The 18,831-nt window shown below is 36.3% G+C and overlaps 1 protein-coding gene across 1 annotated transcript in view; it reads left to right on the top strand.

The window, feature by feature from the left end:
* LOC145254614 (uncharacterized) overlaps nt 1–18,831 on the top strand; it is a 1,033,347-nt gene that overhangs the window by 853,213 nt on the left and 161,303 nt on the right. Inside the window, exons 39-41 of the mRNA XM_080113229.1 lie at nt 2,536–2,588; nt 10,465–10,552; nt 13,612–13,749. Coding sequence (XP_079969355.1) covers nt 2,536–2,588; nt 10,465–10,552; nt 13,612–13,749 — 279 coding nt within the window. The remainder of the gene's footprint in view (nt 1–2,535; nt 2,589–10,464; nt 10,553–13,611; nt 13,750–18,831) is intronic.

Below are 18,831 nucleotides of genomic sequence, written 5' to 3'. Positions count from 1 at the left end.
GCTTGTGGGCTTTGGGGAGTGTGAAGCCACCCTTTAATTACCATTGCTCCTAGGTCCACTCTTACCCGGAGTGGTAGTACCTGTTAGGGTCCCAACTATGGGTTAAATAGAAACCGGCGTGAAAACAACAAATATATTCTATTAAAAAAATTTTTTTTTCAAAATCTTTGGATTCGGCATTAAATAACCCGAAAAGGGTTGATATGCCGTAAAACAAAAACAACCAACCAACCAAAACTATATTTGTCGCTGACCAAAATACTCCAAAGTATACATGTTTCTTACCAGTGGTAACACATGTACGTGTTTAACTGGTGATACTCCAATCTATACATGTCTTTAACTATTTATAACACAGTGTGTATAAGGTACAGGTTGTAGTGGTTCATTAATTTGTACATGTTTCTGACCGAAGATATTATAATTCATACATATCTTTAATCAGGGATACTCCAATGTGTTCATAAACTAAACCAATGTTCTCATGTATCAAGCACCTGTACCCCAATCCCTGACAATTTTTTCTATGTTCTTCAATTAGCGTTGAACAATGAAGGTGCATCAGAGTTTTATCCCCTTAATGGGATTGGATTGGCATTGGATATTATTATATTGAAAAACCAGAAAATCCTCAACGCTCTAAGTTAGTTTGCATCAATTGTGACATCCTCTGGAATGATCACAAACAGACGAACCGGTAATACCGGGTTTGGTATTTGGTCCTGGTCAGGTTAAACCAACTATCACCGAAAGATCAAGTTTACAGGTAATATTGAATTCACGAGCAACCCGCAGCTGCATATATATTCTGGTTATGAGAAAATGGCATACACCGCCTAGAATTTCCAAATAATCACCATGTATCCCAGTCTTCATGTTGCTTAACTTCGATGATCAACATGATCAGTGTGTCAACACGATTCAAGATCAAAGTGTAGTATCTGTTCCGGCAGATGCTGCACTTAAGATAATTTGTACCAGTCAATGGAGGGGAAACCCTCTATACTGGGACAATTATTATTTTTGGTAACCAGAGTGACCCCTTTTAGGGGAGCTGGTTTTTACCTCACATTAAAAACGGCCTTGTGCCTAATTTGCTCAGTGGGGGAGCAAATAAATACCATCTGTTCCGGCAGATACTGCAAGCTATGACTAGCTATGACTAGCTATGACTAGCAAAGACCAGATGTGGGGGCAACCCCACATGCCTGACCTTTAACCAGCTCCCATTTCCCACCTCTCGGGAGCTGGTCCCCTTTTTCCCTTCCCCCTCCCTTCACTCCTCACATTAAAAATTGGCCTTGTGCCTAATTTGCTCGGTGGGGGAGCAAATAAATACCATCTGTTCCGGCAGATGCTGCAAAGACCAGATGTGGGGGCAACCCCACATGCCTGACCTTTAACCAGCTCCCATTTCCCACCTCTCGGGAGCTCGTCCCCTTTTTCCCTTCCCCCTCCCTTCACTCCTCACATTAAAAATCGGCCTTGTGCCTAATTTGCTCGGTGGGGGAGCAAATAAATACCATCTGTTCCGGCAGATACTGCAAGCTATGACTAGCTATGACTAGCAAAGACCAGATGTGGGGGCAACCCCACATGCTTGACCTTTAACCAGTTCCCATTTCCTTCCTCTCGGGAGCTGGTCCCCTTTTTCCCTTCCCCCTCCCTTCACTCCTCACATTAAAAATTGGCCTTGTGCCTTATTTGCTCGGTGGGGGAGCAAATAAATACCATCTGTTCCGGCAGATGCTGCAAGCAAAGACTAGCTATGACTAGCAAAGACCATATGTGGGGGTAACCCCACATATCTGAACTTGGTCAAGGTAGGGATCACCCTATGACCACAGTTACTATCCAGCTTCCATTTCCCACCTCTCGGGAGCAGGATCCCCCTTTCCCTCCCCCTCCCCCTCTCTCCACATTAAAAAACGGCCTTGTGCCTAATTTGCTCAGTGGGGAAGCAAATAAATACAAAGATAAAAGTGTAGTATCTGTTCCGGCAGATACTGCAAAGCTAAGACTAGCAAAGACCAGCTATGACTAGCAAAGACCATATGTGGGGGTAACCCCACATATCTAAACTTGGTCACTGAAGGGGCAATCCTTCATACCAACAGTTTCTAATCCAGCTCCCATTTCCCACCTCTCGGGAGCTGGTACCCCCCTTCCCTCCCCCCTTCCCTCCATCTCCACATTAAAAAAACGGCCTTGTGCCTAATTTGCTACTTGGGGAAGCAAATAAATACAAAGATCAAAGTGTAGTATCTGTTCTTCAGATGCTGCACTTCAATTTCTTGTTCTCTGTCAGTGGAGGAGAAATCCTTCACGACTGAGACAATTTTTATTTTTGTTCCTTTTCTCCACATTAAAAAACGACCCTGGTGTCTAACTCTGTCCCGTGGGGAGACATTGTAAATAGGAACACGATTATGCTGAATCTGGTAAGCAGCGTGTATTCAGGAGAGATTAATTTTATTCTTGATTTTTCTTTTTTAATTAATTTATTAATGGACAAATATTCTTTCAATTTTTCAGGGTGACATTTTTATTAAAATGAAAAAGAAGAAAATTGCAAGTTTTTTTCTCGAGTAAGTATGTGTATCCTCTGATGCAACGATTATTATTAACACGATGGCATCTAGGGACGTAAGGGACATACAGAGATGGAAAGAGATTTATGCAGATATAGGATAAAAGGGATATACAGAGAATAGAGGCCAGGAGAACCCAGTTGAGAGAATCAAGATTTTAAATCAAAGCTTGTACACTTGCATATGCCGGGGCTTGAGTTGTAAGCCATGTTTAATTTCAGAACAGTTTCCGATGGTTAGTTGTTCTTTACAAGTCCTGAAGGTGACTGATTCTCAGTAGACAGTTTTTGAGTTGTAAGCCATGTTTAATTTCAGAACAGTTTCCGATGGTTAGTTGTTCTTTACAAGTCCTGAAGGTGACTGATTCTCAGTAGACAGTTTTTGAGTTGTAAGCCATGTTTAATTTCAGAACAGTTTCCGATGGTTAGTTGTTCTTTACAAGTCCTGAAGGTGACTGATTCTCAGTAGACAGTTTTTGAGTTGTAAGCCATGTTTAATTTCAGAACAGTTTCCGATGGTTAGTTGTTCTTTACAAGTCCTGGAGGTGACTGATTCTCAGTAGACAGTTTTTGAGTTGTAAGCCATGTTTAATTTCAGAACAGTTTCCGATGGTTAGTTGTTCTTTACAAGTCCTGAAGGTGACTGATTCTCAGTAGACAGTTTTTGAGTTGTAAGCCATGTTTAATTTCAGAACAGTTTCCGATGGTTAGTTGTTCTTTACAAGTCCTGGAGGTGACTGATTCTCAGTAGACAGTTTTTGAGTTGTAAGCCATGTTTAATTTCAGAACAGTTTCCGATGGTTAGTTGTTCTTTACAAGTCCTGAAGGTGACTGATTCTCAGTAGACAGTTTTTGAGTTGTAAGCCATGTTTAATTTCAGAACAGTTTCCGATGGTTAGTTGTTCTTTACAAGTCCTGGAGGTGACTGATTCTCAGTAGACAGTTTTTGAGTTGTAAGCCATGTTTAATTTCAGAACAGTTTCCGATGGTTAGTTGTTCTTTACAAGTCCTGAAGGTGACTGATTCTCAGTAGACAGTTTTTGAGTTGTAAGCCATGTTTAATTTCAGAACAGTTTCTGATGGTTAGCTGTTCTTTACAAGTCCTGAAGGTGACTGATTCTCAGTAGACAGTTTTTGAGTTGTAAGCCATGTTTAATTTCAGAACAGTTTCCGATGGTTAGTTGTTCTATGGAGGTGACTGGTTCTCAGTTTTTGAGTTGTAAGCCATGTTTAATTTAAGAACAGTTTCCGATGGTTAGTTGTTCTTTACAAGTCCTGGAGGTGACTGATTCTCAGTAGACAGTTTTTGAGTTGTAAGCCATGTTTAATTTCAGAACAGTTTCCGATGGTTAGTTGTTCTTTACAAGTCCTGGAGGTGACTGATTCTCAGTAGACAGTTTTTGAGTTGTAAGCCATGTTTAATTTCAGAACAGTTTCTGATGGTTAGCTGTTCTTTACAAGTCCTGGAGGTGACTGATTCTCAGTAGACAGTTTTTGAGTTGTAAGCCATGTTTAATTTCAGAACAGTTTCCGATGGTTAGTTGTTCTTTACAAGTCCTGGAGGTGACTGATTCTCAGTAGACAGTTTTTGAGTTGTAAGCCATGTTTAATTTCAGAACAGTTTCCGATGGTTAGTTGTTCTTTACAAGTCCTGGAGGTGACTGATTCTCAGTAGACAGTTTTTGAGTTGTAAGCCATGTTTAATTTCAGAACAGTTTCCGATGGTTAGTTGTTCTTTACAAGTCCTGGAGGTGACTGATTCTCAGTAGACAGTTTTTGAGTTGTAAGCCATGTTTAATTTCAGAACAGTTTCCGATGGTTAGTTGTTCTTTACAAGTCCTGAAGGTGACTGATTCTCAGTAGACAGTTTTTGAGTTGTAAGCCATGTTTAATTTCAGAACAGTTTCTGATGGTTAGCTGTTCTTTACAAGTCCTGAAGGTGACTGATTCTCAGTAGACAGTTTTTGAGTTGTAAGCCATGTTTAATTTCAGAACAGTTTCCGATGGTTAGTTGTTCTTTACAAGTCCTGGAGGTGACTGATTCTCAGTAGACAGTTTTTGAGTTGTAAGCCATGTTTAATTTCAGAACAGTTTCCGATGGTTAGTTGTTCTTTACAAGTCCTGAAGGTGACTGATTCTCAGTAGACAGTTTTTGAGTTGTAAGCCATGTTTAATTTCAGAACAGTTTCTGATGGTTAGCTGTTCTTTACAAGTCCTGAAGGTGACTGATTCTCAGTAGACAGTTTTTGAGTTGTAAGCCATGTTTAATTTCAGAACAGTTTCCGATGGTTAGTTGTTCTATGGAGGTGACTGGTTCTCAGTTTTTGAGTTGTAAGCCATGTTTAATTTCAGAACAGTTTCCGATGGTTAGTTGTTCTTTACAAGTCCTGGAGGTGACTGATTCTCAGTAGACAGTTTTTGAGTTGTAAGCCATGTTTAATTTCAGAACAGTTTCCGATGGTTAGTTGTTCTTTACAAGTCCTGGAGGTGACTGATTCTCAGTAGACAGTTTTTGAGTTGTAAGCCATGTTTAATTTCAGAACAGTTTCCGATGGTTAGTTGTTCTTTACAAGTCCTGGAGGTGACTGATTCTCAGTAGACAGTTTTTGAGTTGTAAGCCATGTTTAATTTCAGAACAGTTTCCGATGGTTAGTTGTTCTTTACAAGTCCTGGAGGTGACTGATTCTCAGTAGACAGTTTTTGAGTTGTAAGCCATGTTTAATTTCAGAACAGTTTCCGATGGTTAGTTGTTCTTTACAAGTCCTGGAGGTGACTGATTCTCAGTAGACAGTTTTTGAGTTGTAAGCCATGTTTAATTTCAGAACAGTTTCCGATGGTTAGTTGTTCTATGGAGGTGACTGGTTCTCAGTTTTTGAGTTGTAAGCCATGTTTAATTTCAGAACAGTTTCCGATGGTTAGTTGTTCTTTACAAGTCCTGGAGGTGACTGATTCTCAGTAGACAGTTTTTGAGTTGTAAGCCATGTTTAATTTCAGAACAGTTTCCGATGGTTAGTTGTTCTTTACAAGTCCTGGAGGTGACTGATTCTCAGTAGACAGTTTTTGAGTTGTAAGCCATGTTTAATTTCAGAACAGTTTCCGATGGTTAGTTGTTCTTTACAAGTCCTGGAGGTGACTGATTCTCAGTAGACAGTTTTTGAGTTGTAAGCCATATTTAATTTCAGAACAGTTTCCGATGGTTAGTTGTTCTTTACAAGTCCTGGAGGTGACTGATTCTCAGTAGACAGTTTTTGAGTTGTAAGCCATATTTAATTTCAGAACAGTTTCCGATGGTTAGTTGTTCTATGGAGGTGACTGGTTCTCAGTTTTTGAGTTGGAAGCCACAGAGCAAAAGGTTCTTCCCGTGTTGACACAAAGAAAACATATGCAAGGTTGCTAAAGAAAAGGTTTAATTTTTATGGAGCAATTCTGGTTTCTGATTGGTTGGTAGCAGAACGTGAATTAATTTGATTTGTCAGTTCCTAGCAGCATCGTTTATAAATAGAATCTTCCAACTGTAAGGGATCATACCCGCATTTCAATTAAAAAAATATTGCAACACCGGGTAATAAATTAAAGCATCATCACAAACAGGAACACCAATTCAGGCGGCTGCATTGAGTTGCTTTCTGCTGTTGGAGTGAGTAGCTGCGGGGAAGTCATATATACGGCAGCAGGACTTATTTTCTTATCATACCTGTAATGTGCATCCAGGAGACAAGCGCCCGCATTTTTGTGTGTTGTGTGGGTGCGTAAGAGAGACGGACGAAAAGGAAAGACTTACCTCGGGGCCGGCTCGGCGTCGCCGACCGAAAATAGAGAAAGAAAGATCAAGATGGTGGCCGCCGTCTTTTGTAAAGGATGATATCTCGCAAAGTCACATGAATTCTCGCAATATGCAAATTTAGCCAGCCTGCAACGGCCATAAAAGCGGGTGATTGAAAGACGTGGGGGAGCGATGATTGACTTGGTCGGGAATCATGTTACTGTTGCTTCTCGTGCCGTGTGGGTGTGAGCATATCTTACCGTTGTTGGGACCGTTCTGAGTAACCGATTGTTGGGTCCGTTCTGAGTAACCGTTCGCATCCGTCTAGGTAACTTGCTAGTTGGATTCCGTGCAGAACCGGTGTTTACTGGCTATTGAATTGCTTTACGTTGCTGCAACATTACACATCTACAGAGGGCGCAGTACTTTTAAAGGATTTTCCTTATACATCTACAGAGGGCGCAGTAATTTTAAAGGACTTTCCTAACACATTTTCTACAATACCTTCGGTAAAATCTCAGAAGTGGCTGTCTGAGAAGTTCCACAACTTCAACAGTACAAATATCTGCCGTCATTTTCTTAACTCTTCTAATTGCAGCCTCATGGACTATTAGCTGTGAGGCATAGTTGAGAACGGCACTAACTATATATTTGGTAACATTAAGGATAAAAACTGATTGCCAGGATCAGACAGGCATTTCTTGACCGACATTGTGAAAGCCGCATGCTCCAAGCTTAAGCCTCGCTTGGAGATCATGATTGAGACTTAGAGTAACTTCTTTTCATGTTCTGTATTAAGTAATAATCCAAAATTTTAAATGCATCTTTTAGAGCAGGTTTTCCAAAAGTGGGCTTCGTGAGTGAGGCAAATGACCAAGTTCTTTATATGGAAAAAATGAAATGGCTGCAAACATTTAATTGTTGATATTTTTCCTGGAAAGAGATATGGTACATAACTACAGGTGTAAGGAATTTCAGGATGGTTTATGAAAAAGAAAATAAAAAACATAAATTAACAAAAAAAATGCAACAATTTTTGATTAACCAAAAACAAAATTGGTTGTAAATATTATCATTAGTTAGTATTAAATGTGAAATTTGTTTTTCATATTTATTATAGAAATTATCTTGTTAGTGCTCTGTGAAAACTTTTGACCTGCTTAGGGGCTCCATGATGTCCTGAAGTTTGGTAAACCCTGTTTTAGCAAATCTTTTGCCGAATACAACGTACTTGAAGAAGCCGAACCGCAGTACAAGGATTACAAGCATTGATTAGCAATTGTTTCTAAATGACAGATTTTCATGGGTTGAAGGTTCAATCCCACCACAGATGGCAATAACTAAAAATGACATAATAGTTAACACTTCTACTTGTTCATGGCTGATGTATTGTTCTGGCCCGGAAGGGTCACTAATGAAAACACGGACACGGCTATGTGTTAAAACAAAATATTTGTGTTGAGAATGAAACAGAATATACAGAGACCAACAGTCGTAAAACTTTACGCCTTGATAGAGTACTATGAAGTACACAAACATATTCGGAGAGTCGGTATCTCTCACCCTATTTATGCAATTTGAAAGAGTTCATGTCTTGTGTATGGGTGAGTCTCCATAACGCCCCCCCTCCTCGCTCCTAAACCTTTTCGCCGTGTTAATATCTTTTCCACTTCATATCAATAGTCAGTGGATCGGTGAATTTTCTCTTCTGCTCGACCATCGTTGTTCTGGGTGAGGTGGGTCGAAATCGAGCGTCTGAAAATGTCGTCTATCATCTCTTTCTCTACAAATAATGTACCTCTAGTGTTATCTGAGTGACTTTTTTTACAAATAAGTTTTGGTGGCGTTTATGAGTATGTTATGTACCTTGTATGGTATACCCAACATCGCCAATCCGTTATAATTTGATTTTTTGTTAGTAAATATTATTTTTTAGTAATATTATTCATTATTTTCTGAATGATAAGCCCAGTTGACTTTATATTTCTACATACAAAGGAATTGAAAGATCGAAGGTTGGTATAGTCGGACCATCTTCGTCTTTGTGAACCCTATATGTGTCTTGCTTCAACCTCTTTTCGTTTACCTTTAAACATAGTTTACTTTTTATGCAACTCTGTTTTTGACGATTTTATTTCCTGCTCACTTTTTAATTGTTACTTCGTTATTTTTCGCCGTATGTTTGAATTGTATGCGTTAGTTCTTTAATGTCTTTCTTGATTTGCCGCATGCAATTCATGTGAAAAGGAATTTCGTTCGATAGGTTTTCGTTTCTTTTACTTTCTTCAGTTTACATATTTTTAGATAAAAAATATTGGCTGATAAGTTCCAAAATTTAAAACTGTTCATCCAATTCAAACCAAATAAATTTACAGATTTTTTAGTACGTACGCCTTCAACTTTTCAATAGTCCTGCTCAAATTTAATAGTAAACATAATTCTCCAATAAAATTAATATTATTGCCAGTCAGCTGACTTTAGTGTTTTCTGCAAAGTCGGTTTATTAAGTTTCTTCCACGTATTCAAATTTATAATTAAATGATCCGATCCAGTCTCCAACTGAAATTTAACGATTTAATTGACTATTACGTATTTACGTACATTTTCGTCAGTTTTCTCTCCGGATTTTGTCTATCTATTTTTTGTCTTGCGTTTGCTTCTACAATGCGACATTTTATGACCAAGCTTAATACAATTTTGACAAATTTATTACGAAATGAGCAGAATTTTTCCCAATGTAATTCCGCGCATGGATTGCATGATCTCGGGGTTAATTTATTTTATTTCTGTATCGCCTCCTCGTTTTGAATATGTGGTAGCCATTTTCTTTTTATTCTCTTTTTTAAGGGAGTAATTCTTTGCTTTATACTTAGAATTTTTTCCTTTTTTTTCACCATTAGTTGAAAGACTTTTTAGGTATTTTTTAGTCCCAGCTGAAAAGTTTAACTTCTTCGTTGAAAACGGATTTTGTTAGTTGTATTCCTTTGAGAATTTGAATTCTTCGTCACTAAGTTGTGAGTATTCCCTTTTTGAATTCAAGTTCCTCGTCGCCAAGTTGTTGTGACCCGAATGCGTCACTAATTAAGACATGGACACGAATATGGGTTAAAACAAGGTATTTGTATTGGGAAGAAAATAGAATATGCAGAGAACAATAGTCGTAGTACTTTACGCCAAGATGGCGTCTTACCAATTATACAAACGTATTCGAAGGGTCGATACCTTTCGCTCTATTTATGCAGCTTGGAAGAATTCATGTCTTGTGAATTGGTGAGTCCCCATAACATGTATCAAGAACAATCTACACCTCTGTTCAGTTTAAAATTCTATACAGATTTTGATATAAAGATTCTCAAGTTTAAAATGTTGGAACTTATATTGTCTGAAAGGTTATGAAAATAAACACATGTAATAATCCCAAACAACTTCCCATTTACAATGAAAGATGCAGAATATTCAACCTGAATTTTATTTACTTGTTGTACAAATTCAAGTAAAAATACGTAGATTTGATAAAACGCATATAAAAGAAATTGAAATATTTGTTAACCAAAGATTCAAAATATGGTCAGACATAGAAAATTAACAGAGAAAGTGCAGCTTATATTATAAGTAGACGCAGAATATTTGACAAGAGTATAAGTTAAGCAGTAGCAAGAGATATTAAGTGTATAAATCCTAGACAATCGGTCTTGAATGCTATATTGAACAGATAGCTTCATCGATAAGTACACAGCTTAAGATATGATGCTAGATGTCAATGGTGGAGTAGAATGTGAACTGATTTCAATAATGTTTAGATTAGTAAGCAAAAGTAAATATGAATAAAAATGATGAGAAAGATAAAAAATTATTTATTAAATCCTAAAAATGAATAAAAATTTTAATGAAATAAGAAATTTAGAAAGATTAGGTAACCAGTAATGAGGATATTACTAATTCCAAGATAGTGTGTTTCAGACTATTTTGAGATGACGCCCTCAGATGGAAAATTCAGAGAGTACTTGGTAACTTTTCTGAATTATTCCTTGATATTATTTTTTGTCCCAGAAAAACTAATGTTTGGCACAAGTAATACTAAAAAATAACCGAAATGATTTTATATTTTCAGGTTGCTTTCCATTGTGGATTCCAGCGTTTCTTTACCCATGTCCTGTGAATTAGCTGCTGTTCATTCTTACTTAACGCATTATGACAAAGTAAGTAATCTTGCAGATTATGTTAAAATTAATAGCAGTGCTACTATTCAATGATAATGCTTCAAATTCTATTCCACTACATTCATCGCTTGGCCTTCGGGACAAGATCAAAGTGTAGTATCTGTTCTTCAGATGCTGCAAGCTATGACTAGCAAAGACCAGATGTGGGGGCAACCCCACATGCCTGACCTTTAACCAGCTCCCATTTCCCACCTCTCGGGAGCTGGTCCCCTTTTTCCCTTCCCCCTCCCTTCACTCCTCACATTAAAAATCGGCTTTGTGCCTAATTTGCTCGGTGGGGGAGCAAATAAATACCATCTGTTCTTCAGATGCTGCACTTCTATTTCTTGTTCTCTTTCGTTGGAGGAGAAATCCTTCACGGCTGAGACAATTTTTATTTTTGTACCTTTTCTCCACGTTAAAAAACGACCCTGGTGTCTAACTCTGTTCCGTGGGGAGGCATAGTAAATAGGTACATTCATCGCTTGTATTGCAACAGATGAAACACCCTTTGAACTTACTGTGCTGAGGTTCAGTGGAGCACAATTGGGATAATTGACAACACAGGAAAGTTGCACCTATCATGTCAGCAACTACAACTTACCAGTTATACTGCTGGTGGCTCGGTTTTTCAGATGGACTTAGGCTGTAGTCGGCATATTACTCACTACAGTTCCCGCCTTCCAGATGTTCTACCTCAGGGGATTAGCCCCAGACGCACCACAAGAGAATTTCCCTGCATAGACTGGCATCAAAGGCTGAAGTCTACGGAAGTTTGGAAGGCTCTTCAAATTAAAGAGAACATAACCAAGGAGAGTTGTGGCAAAGAAGTTAAAACATGTGTCATGTAATGATACTGTCTATTCGGTATACCTACTTAGCACAGCAATGGGAAGGTTTGTATGAATAATTCTCTCTCTAAGAAGAACTATTAGATGAAGCTTGATTAGCTACAAACGATCTAACATTACACATTACATTTGGGAAATCATATATATATAGAAAAACTAGAAAAAATGTGACACATTCGGTCACTGTTGACTTCGGGTAAAATTGCAGGAATCAGAAGAAAATGCATTTGTAAACACACACACACACACAGTATGTTTATTGTACAAACATTATTGGTTACATATATGCATACATGCTTCAGTGGAACCTCAATTCAAAGACACCATCTCATCAGACTGAAAAAAGAGCAAAGTATATATACTAGCTGAGAGACCCGTCGTTGCTCGGGATTGACTGACGATCACCGAATGTTCCACGCTTCCAATACTTTTATTGTCATCAAAATTGGTGAATAGCCCATTTTTCAATCAAATTGAAATTGATTGATTGTCTGTTCTAATTAGGGCCCCAATGTGGCGCATCAGAAGGAAGCTTCATATGCCTTCCTACAGTGAATTAATCTACAACACATTGTACTCTACATTGCACTGTAGAGAACCTACTGTTGATTTTATAAAATTACTAGCTGGGGTGCCTAGCGTTGCCTAGGTGTTTGGAGGTGTGTTTGTTGGTGGTGGGGGTGTAAAGCAGAACAAAATGGAAACTTAATCCTGTTTAAATATAAAAAAAAACGATGTTAAACTCCTTAAAAAATAAAACAAAGAAACAACGATTTTAAAAATGGAAAAAAAAATCTTTTATAGATGTAAAAGGAAAAAGGGTTACTGGGCTGACAACATATACCTGCGCTACGGTAAAAGTTGCAATGTAAGATGTTAAATTTAGTGATTAAAAAGTGAATGGGTTCAAATTGAGGGCAAAACTATTTCTGCGGGACAGTTTTTTTTTTGGCTTTATTTTTTTCTCTCCCCAACTTGTTGTAGGGAGCACAAAATAGCAATTGTCTGTACGAAGTTTTCAAGTGCTCCTTGCCGCACGAGTGCCGCTGACGCTTTTGTGAGTTTCACTTTTTTATACCGAAAAGCCAACGACATGCGCGTGGGCCAATAAATATCGGCGAAAATCGCCGGTAAAAGTTGCCCAAATTAAAGATACATGCCGAGTTGTTTCTTTGATCTTAGATATTATCATCTCGCTAGTATATAAAAAGTTAATAAGAATGAGCGAGCAAGCCAAGAACCAATGCGAATAAAGCCTTTGCCGGACGTACAGAAAAAATGCACACACACACAAACACACACACATTTTCGCTTTTATATATATAGATGTTTATATAATGGTTTGAATTAAAGTTTAAAATGCCAAGTCAAGTATCATGGTTTAATTGTGCTCTAATCAGAAACATTCATTTTCGAACACTCCCCTGTCTTATCAAAAAACCTACCTTGATTTTATACGGTGATTGTACGGTGATAAAACTTCTTAAATGCACTTGTATTGTTAACTTTGGTTCAAATCAGGCTGTTACATAATGGGTATATGCTTGTCATAATTAGGTACGTATATGTACACGCATACGTGTTACAGACGGGTGTATATACAGACACTAATGCATGTGTGTATAAAGTAAATAGCAGTCCATGTAACAGTTTGCGTATCAATGTGTCAGTGCGTGTGTGCGTGTGCACAAGTGTTTTACACATATTCATAAAAAGTTCAATGAAACTTTGGTAAACGGACTACTAACCTTTGTATAAATAAAGAAAATCATACAACTCATTTTTGAAATTCACTATCTGTGAAAATCAAGCTTTAGTAGGCTGTATTCCGATTCCTGGTGTAGCTGTTCATTTGAATTTGTAAATATAAAAATTGGTCAGTCATCTCATAATATATATAGCAATAAATAAAACACTAAATTTTCAAGAGTCTACATCAATTTTAAATGCCTGCACAAAAAATCTGGAAATTTATTTAAGGCATCTCGTAATTGAGGTTGGAGAGCATTGCTCAAACTGGAATTATACTTTCTTGAGATTTTCCAATATACTCCCTCCCTCTTTGTATCCTCATTCCCTGATCAAGGAGTTTGAATATAGATAGTGCCGATTGTGTCGGCAGATATAAACAAATTAACGAATCTACAGTTAATACATGCACTTCTTCCTTTAAGTATTAACCATGGGATTATTTTTGTTGTTTTTCAGGCTCTATCTATTTTGCAAAAAGCTTTGGGAAAAAACTCGGAAGATCCTCAATTGATGATGTCGTTGGGAACAACTCAACTAGAAGCAAGGCATTACCGGGATGCTTTGGTCACGTTCAATGAACTTAGAGTAATTGTGGTAGGTTGTATAAATCAAAACTAAATAGTATCTTTTCAAACATTTATTCTATTGTATTACTAGTTATAATAAACTGAACTACTCCTTATCACCCAGAAAAGCAGTTAAATACATGTTTTGAAAGACTTCTTCAATTTTATTATTTTATTAATACTCATCATTGCCCAGGGAGCGAAACAATCTTGTGAAATTCCTTTCCTATTTTACTGTCTCTTCTAATCTCTTATTATCTATATAAATGAAACAGTAGACGTATGTGTGTGTATCTGACTGTGGATAAATATTTAACAAAACTCTTAAACTACTGGTCACGTAACATTGAAATTAACAGGAAATAGTAATTATGCACTAAACATGGTTTATAGCGAGTTAAATCTATGTTTGACTGGATGAATAATGCGTACAGACATATATCGGCAAGTTGAAATGTAAATTGTCCATTACAACTTTCTGACATATTTTTTACTCCTTTCTGCGCATGCTCAAATTCAATTCATTTCTTCAAGTCGTTTAATATTAAATCTTTCTTGACTACCTCCCAATAGCTACATCGGTAGGAAACGCAGCTGGAGCGCTATAATGTTTTAGTTTCGATTCTAGCTAATGGCAACGAAGTAATTTATTTCTCACTTTTTAAATCACGACTATATGTTAGGTACAATGTAAAATTAAATAGAGAATTTGCTCTGTAATAATAATTATGAAACCTGCATGAATTAAAATAGTATATTTAAGCATATTTTACAAACCGGCAAAGCTCCCCCTTCACTAGTTAATTTGAATAATTTACGATGTATACACTTAAAAAATAGGGCCTTCAGACAAAAACTGAATATTTATAACAACAATTCTGAAGAAATGGAACAACATTCACATCTGTTGAGTAGGGGAACTGATGTAGGAGTTCAATTATTTATCATTCAAAGATGGAAATTTGATTGTTAAACTTTACAAAAAATTCATGATATTTTATGGCTTTATTAAATAACTGTTTGGTTTAATGGATTGAACCGAAGTAAATCTCGTATCCATTTTGTTATCATGCTCCTATCTCGCTCCACACATTCCTTACACATCCTTATGTCTAGGGAGTTGACGGTTGCTAAGTGGTTAATGATGCGGACTGTCAACCTTGGGTTGCCAAGTTCGAGTTCACTTCGTTCCACAGAAACATTTTCACTTAGAGATGTTGGCGACTATCACGTGATCACTCTTGTATGACGCAGGTGTCTTTTTAAAAAGAATTCTTACAAGAACAATATCAGGTAAACGAAGGATAACAAAAACAATCAGGTATTGAGCATGTTGAATTTAATACTGAAAATAAATGCATAAAATATAAATAAAATGTAGATACATGAAATAATATATATATATATATATATATATATATATATATATATATATATATATATATATATATATATATATATACACTTGTGCCCGATATTATTCATACCCCTCGGATCTTTGAGATTTCTATAAGAATATTGCTCAAACCAGAAGGTAGACAATATTAAAGGGATTTCAAACAATAAATCAAGCATAAGCATTTAATTTAAACTCAACAAATAAATAAATTATGCAAGTTTGAAACATTATACAAAGAAAAACAATAATGGCACTAGTTCAAAATTATTCATACCTCTCTTACTAATAGTCAATAGCATGCCCTTTATTCTTAATAACTGCCTGTAACCGTTTTGGATATTTATCAACAAGGTTTTTACAAGCATCAACACTGATTTTTGACCATTCTTCAATGCAGTAGTTCTCCAAATCCCTCAAATTTCTAGGTGTCTGCTTTTTAACCTCAGTTTTCAATATGTGCCAGAGGTTTTCGATAGGGTTCAGGTCGGGACTCTGGCTAGGCCATTCCAAAACATTAATTTGATTATCCTCAAACCATTTCTTGACTATTTTGGCAGTATGTTTTGGATCATTATCCTGTTGAAGGACCCAGTTTGGTCCTAAATGGAGCTTCTCCGCACCCTGTCTAATGTTTTTCTGGAGTATCTCCAAATATTGCTCCTTCTTCATGGTTCAATCTATCTTGACCAAGCTACCTGGACCACTAGCCGAAAAGGAGCCCCAAAACATTAGGCTACCACCACCATGTTTCACCGTGGGTATGGTGTTCTTTGGGTTGTAAGCTTCTCCTTTCTTCCTCCAAACGTAAGAAGCATCCATATGGCCAAACAATTCAACTTTTGTTTCGTCAGTCCACAAAATACTTGAGAAAACGTACTCTGGAGAATTCACATGGGTCCTAGCAAACTTTAGACGTGCTGCAAGGTGTTTTCCGGTGTGCAATGGAGTCCTTCTTGGTCTTCTTCCTTTCAAACCATTTTCATGCAGAGTCCTTTGCAATGTTTGCCTTGATATTTTTATGCCAGAAGACTCCAGATTTTCTAAAATGTCCTTAATAGTGGTGGTTGGATTTGCATTAACACTTCTTACAATATTCCTGGTGGCTCTAGCAGACAGTCTCCTTTTCCTTCCTCTACCAATCAAGTTGTTTGTTATGTGGTGGCTCTGGGATTTGTTAATGATGCTCTGTACTGTTGCTGTAGGGACCTCAAATTTCTTTGAAATTGACTTGTAACCTAAACCATCCTTATGTGAATTCACAATTTTAGTCCTAAGATCATTACAAAGCTCTTTTTTCTTCCCCATTTTAATAATTTTTATTCTTTTATTGGTTTTCAGTTGATATCATTTTAATTTCTGAAAAATGCAAAAAACGAAATGAAATTAATCAAAGGTTGTATAAAAGCATTCAAAATAAGAATCAAACAGGAAACAAACAGTCAGAAACTCGATTAATACTGAAAAAATAAGGGGGTATGATTATTTTTGAACATTGCAGATTTTATAAATAGCTGTATATTTCTTTTATTATAAGTATCCCGAGATTTTAAAATGACTAAACCGATCAGAAGAGGTTTATTAAGAATATGTATCAATATGGACGTAAACAATAAATTCTTACAAAGTTACACCTAATAAACTCAATTTTCAAGAGGGGGTATGAATAATATCGGGCACAAGTGTATATTTTAAAGTTTGTTTTTAAAAGGGCGTTACTTTCAATGTATACCATTTTAATTTAACGGGTCTAGATTGTTATTTTAAAACCTTTCACCGTTAATTTTGTGTTAAGCCCAATGTGACTATTTAATAGGGACAGAGCATATATTGTTCAAAATTTTGTTAAAAATTCAAAGACTCACGTTTTCTTTTTTATAACCTTCGTTTATTTCCTGGATTTTTCCATTACAGCTGTTTCATTAATGAGTTAGCAATTTTACGATTAATGTTTTCGTAAAAATATTCCGTCCTCACCAACTTCTTCAGATGTTTATCCATTAGATTTTCACAACAAATGGTATATTTTTAACATGGTGGACATCGTATTCGGGTAAAAAGATTTCCACAACCATGCTTCCTATCTTCCTCCATCTTTTGGTGTTAAGTAACAATAAAAAAGAAAACGTGAGTCTTTGAATCTTCAACAAAATTTTGAACTATATATGTATATATATAGATATATGTAGTTCAAAATTTTGTTGGACTTCCACTTATCTTGTGCTTCCTTTTTTAAAATTAAATATGTTTTTAACTCTTTTTCAAGATGTCTTTTAACATGTTTTATTAATCATTTGTTCATATTATAAGCTCTATTTCCTTTTCGGTTTTATTGAGCTTTAACATCTGGTTGAGATTACTTTACTTGTAAATATTAACTCTTTAATATTCATAATATATTTTAAGTTTACCATTTTGATTACCTTGGTAAACTTATTGTAATTTTCATTTATATATATATATATATATATATATATATATATATATATATGTATGTATATATAATATAAAGCTGAATGTCTGTGTGTGTATGTGTGTGTGTGTGTGTGTGTGTGTCTGGTCACGAATAGGCTCCTATATGCTTGACTATTTTAAAAAACTGATTACATATAATGATAGAAGATGTATCGAAAAAAAAGTTTACAAGTGTTTTTGATATAGATGTACATAAGAATACTTTGATAAGTATGTTTTAACTTAAATAGGGATGGTATAAAAAAATTGTGGGGGTCTGCGTTCGCGCCTGGCCTCCATACAATGAAAATAATCACAAACTTTAATAGAGACTTTTCATATCTATCTGCATAAGTATATTTTGATAATTATGTTTCAGTTTGGAATGGTCCGGAATCCATTCACCAAATAGCAATAGAGCAGCCACGGTACTTTGCACCTGCTGATAGGACAACCTCCTTAGTGGTTAATCCAAGGTTCAGATCAGGCGGGTAACGTCAGCCCAGATGAAACGTTTACCTCCAGCACCCTTGCTAGTGACATGACCACAAGGATAAACATAGAAACAGAAATTTTCCGACATCTCAGGCTACTTTTTACAACGTACTACCGACCTGGAAAGCAGCTTTTTCTTCACACTTTGTCAGAAAAATCATTCAGTGGAAATGAGGATTGAAGAACAAAAAAAGAGAAGCGAGAGTTACTGGAGCTGCCGATAACACATCCACATGCATTATCTACTCTCTATTGAGAAAATAAGATAAAATAAAATAAAAAAAAGTTGAGAAGGACTTATTAATATCTACTTAAAGTCTGTTGCCCCATTCCCGGCTTAGGATAGTACTTGAAGATAGTCTCACCTCCCATGTTAATGCATGGATACGTTTTGCCTTTACCTACGTGAAGCTGGGATGTTAAACCGTTCCAGCTCCACCCCATAATAAATATGCTATAATGGAACTTTTATCAAATTGAAAAAGTTTGGTTATTTTTAACTCTTTTAAAAAGCTGGTTTATAAGTAATACCTTTAGGGTTATGTATTAACTTTAGCTAGACGTAATGCATACTTTAGAAGAAAAAAAAAGACGCGTGTTTTTGAGTTCAGATCATATGCAAATATAATCTGGGATAATATGCAAATATAATCTGGGATAATATGCAAATATAATCTGGGAAATGTCATTTCATGGGAGATTTTTTCTCGTTTAAATATAAGAAAAAGTATTGGTTAATAATAGTATTTTTGACAAAAAAGATTT

The sequence above is a fragment of the Euprymna scolopes genome, chromosome 3 (genome assembly GCF_053919585.1).
Source record: "Euprymna scolopes isolate OS-2025 chromosome 3, ASM5391958v1, whole genome shotgun sequence".
NCBI classification, from domain to species: Eukaryota; Metazoa; Mollusca; class Cephalopoda; order Sepiida; family Sepiolidae; genus Euprymna; species Euprymna scolopes.
The sequence above is the reverse complement of the archived record's forward strand: the minus strand, read 5'-3'. Positions and strand labels throughout refer to the sequence as shown.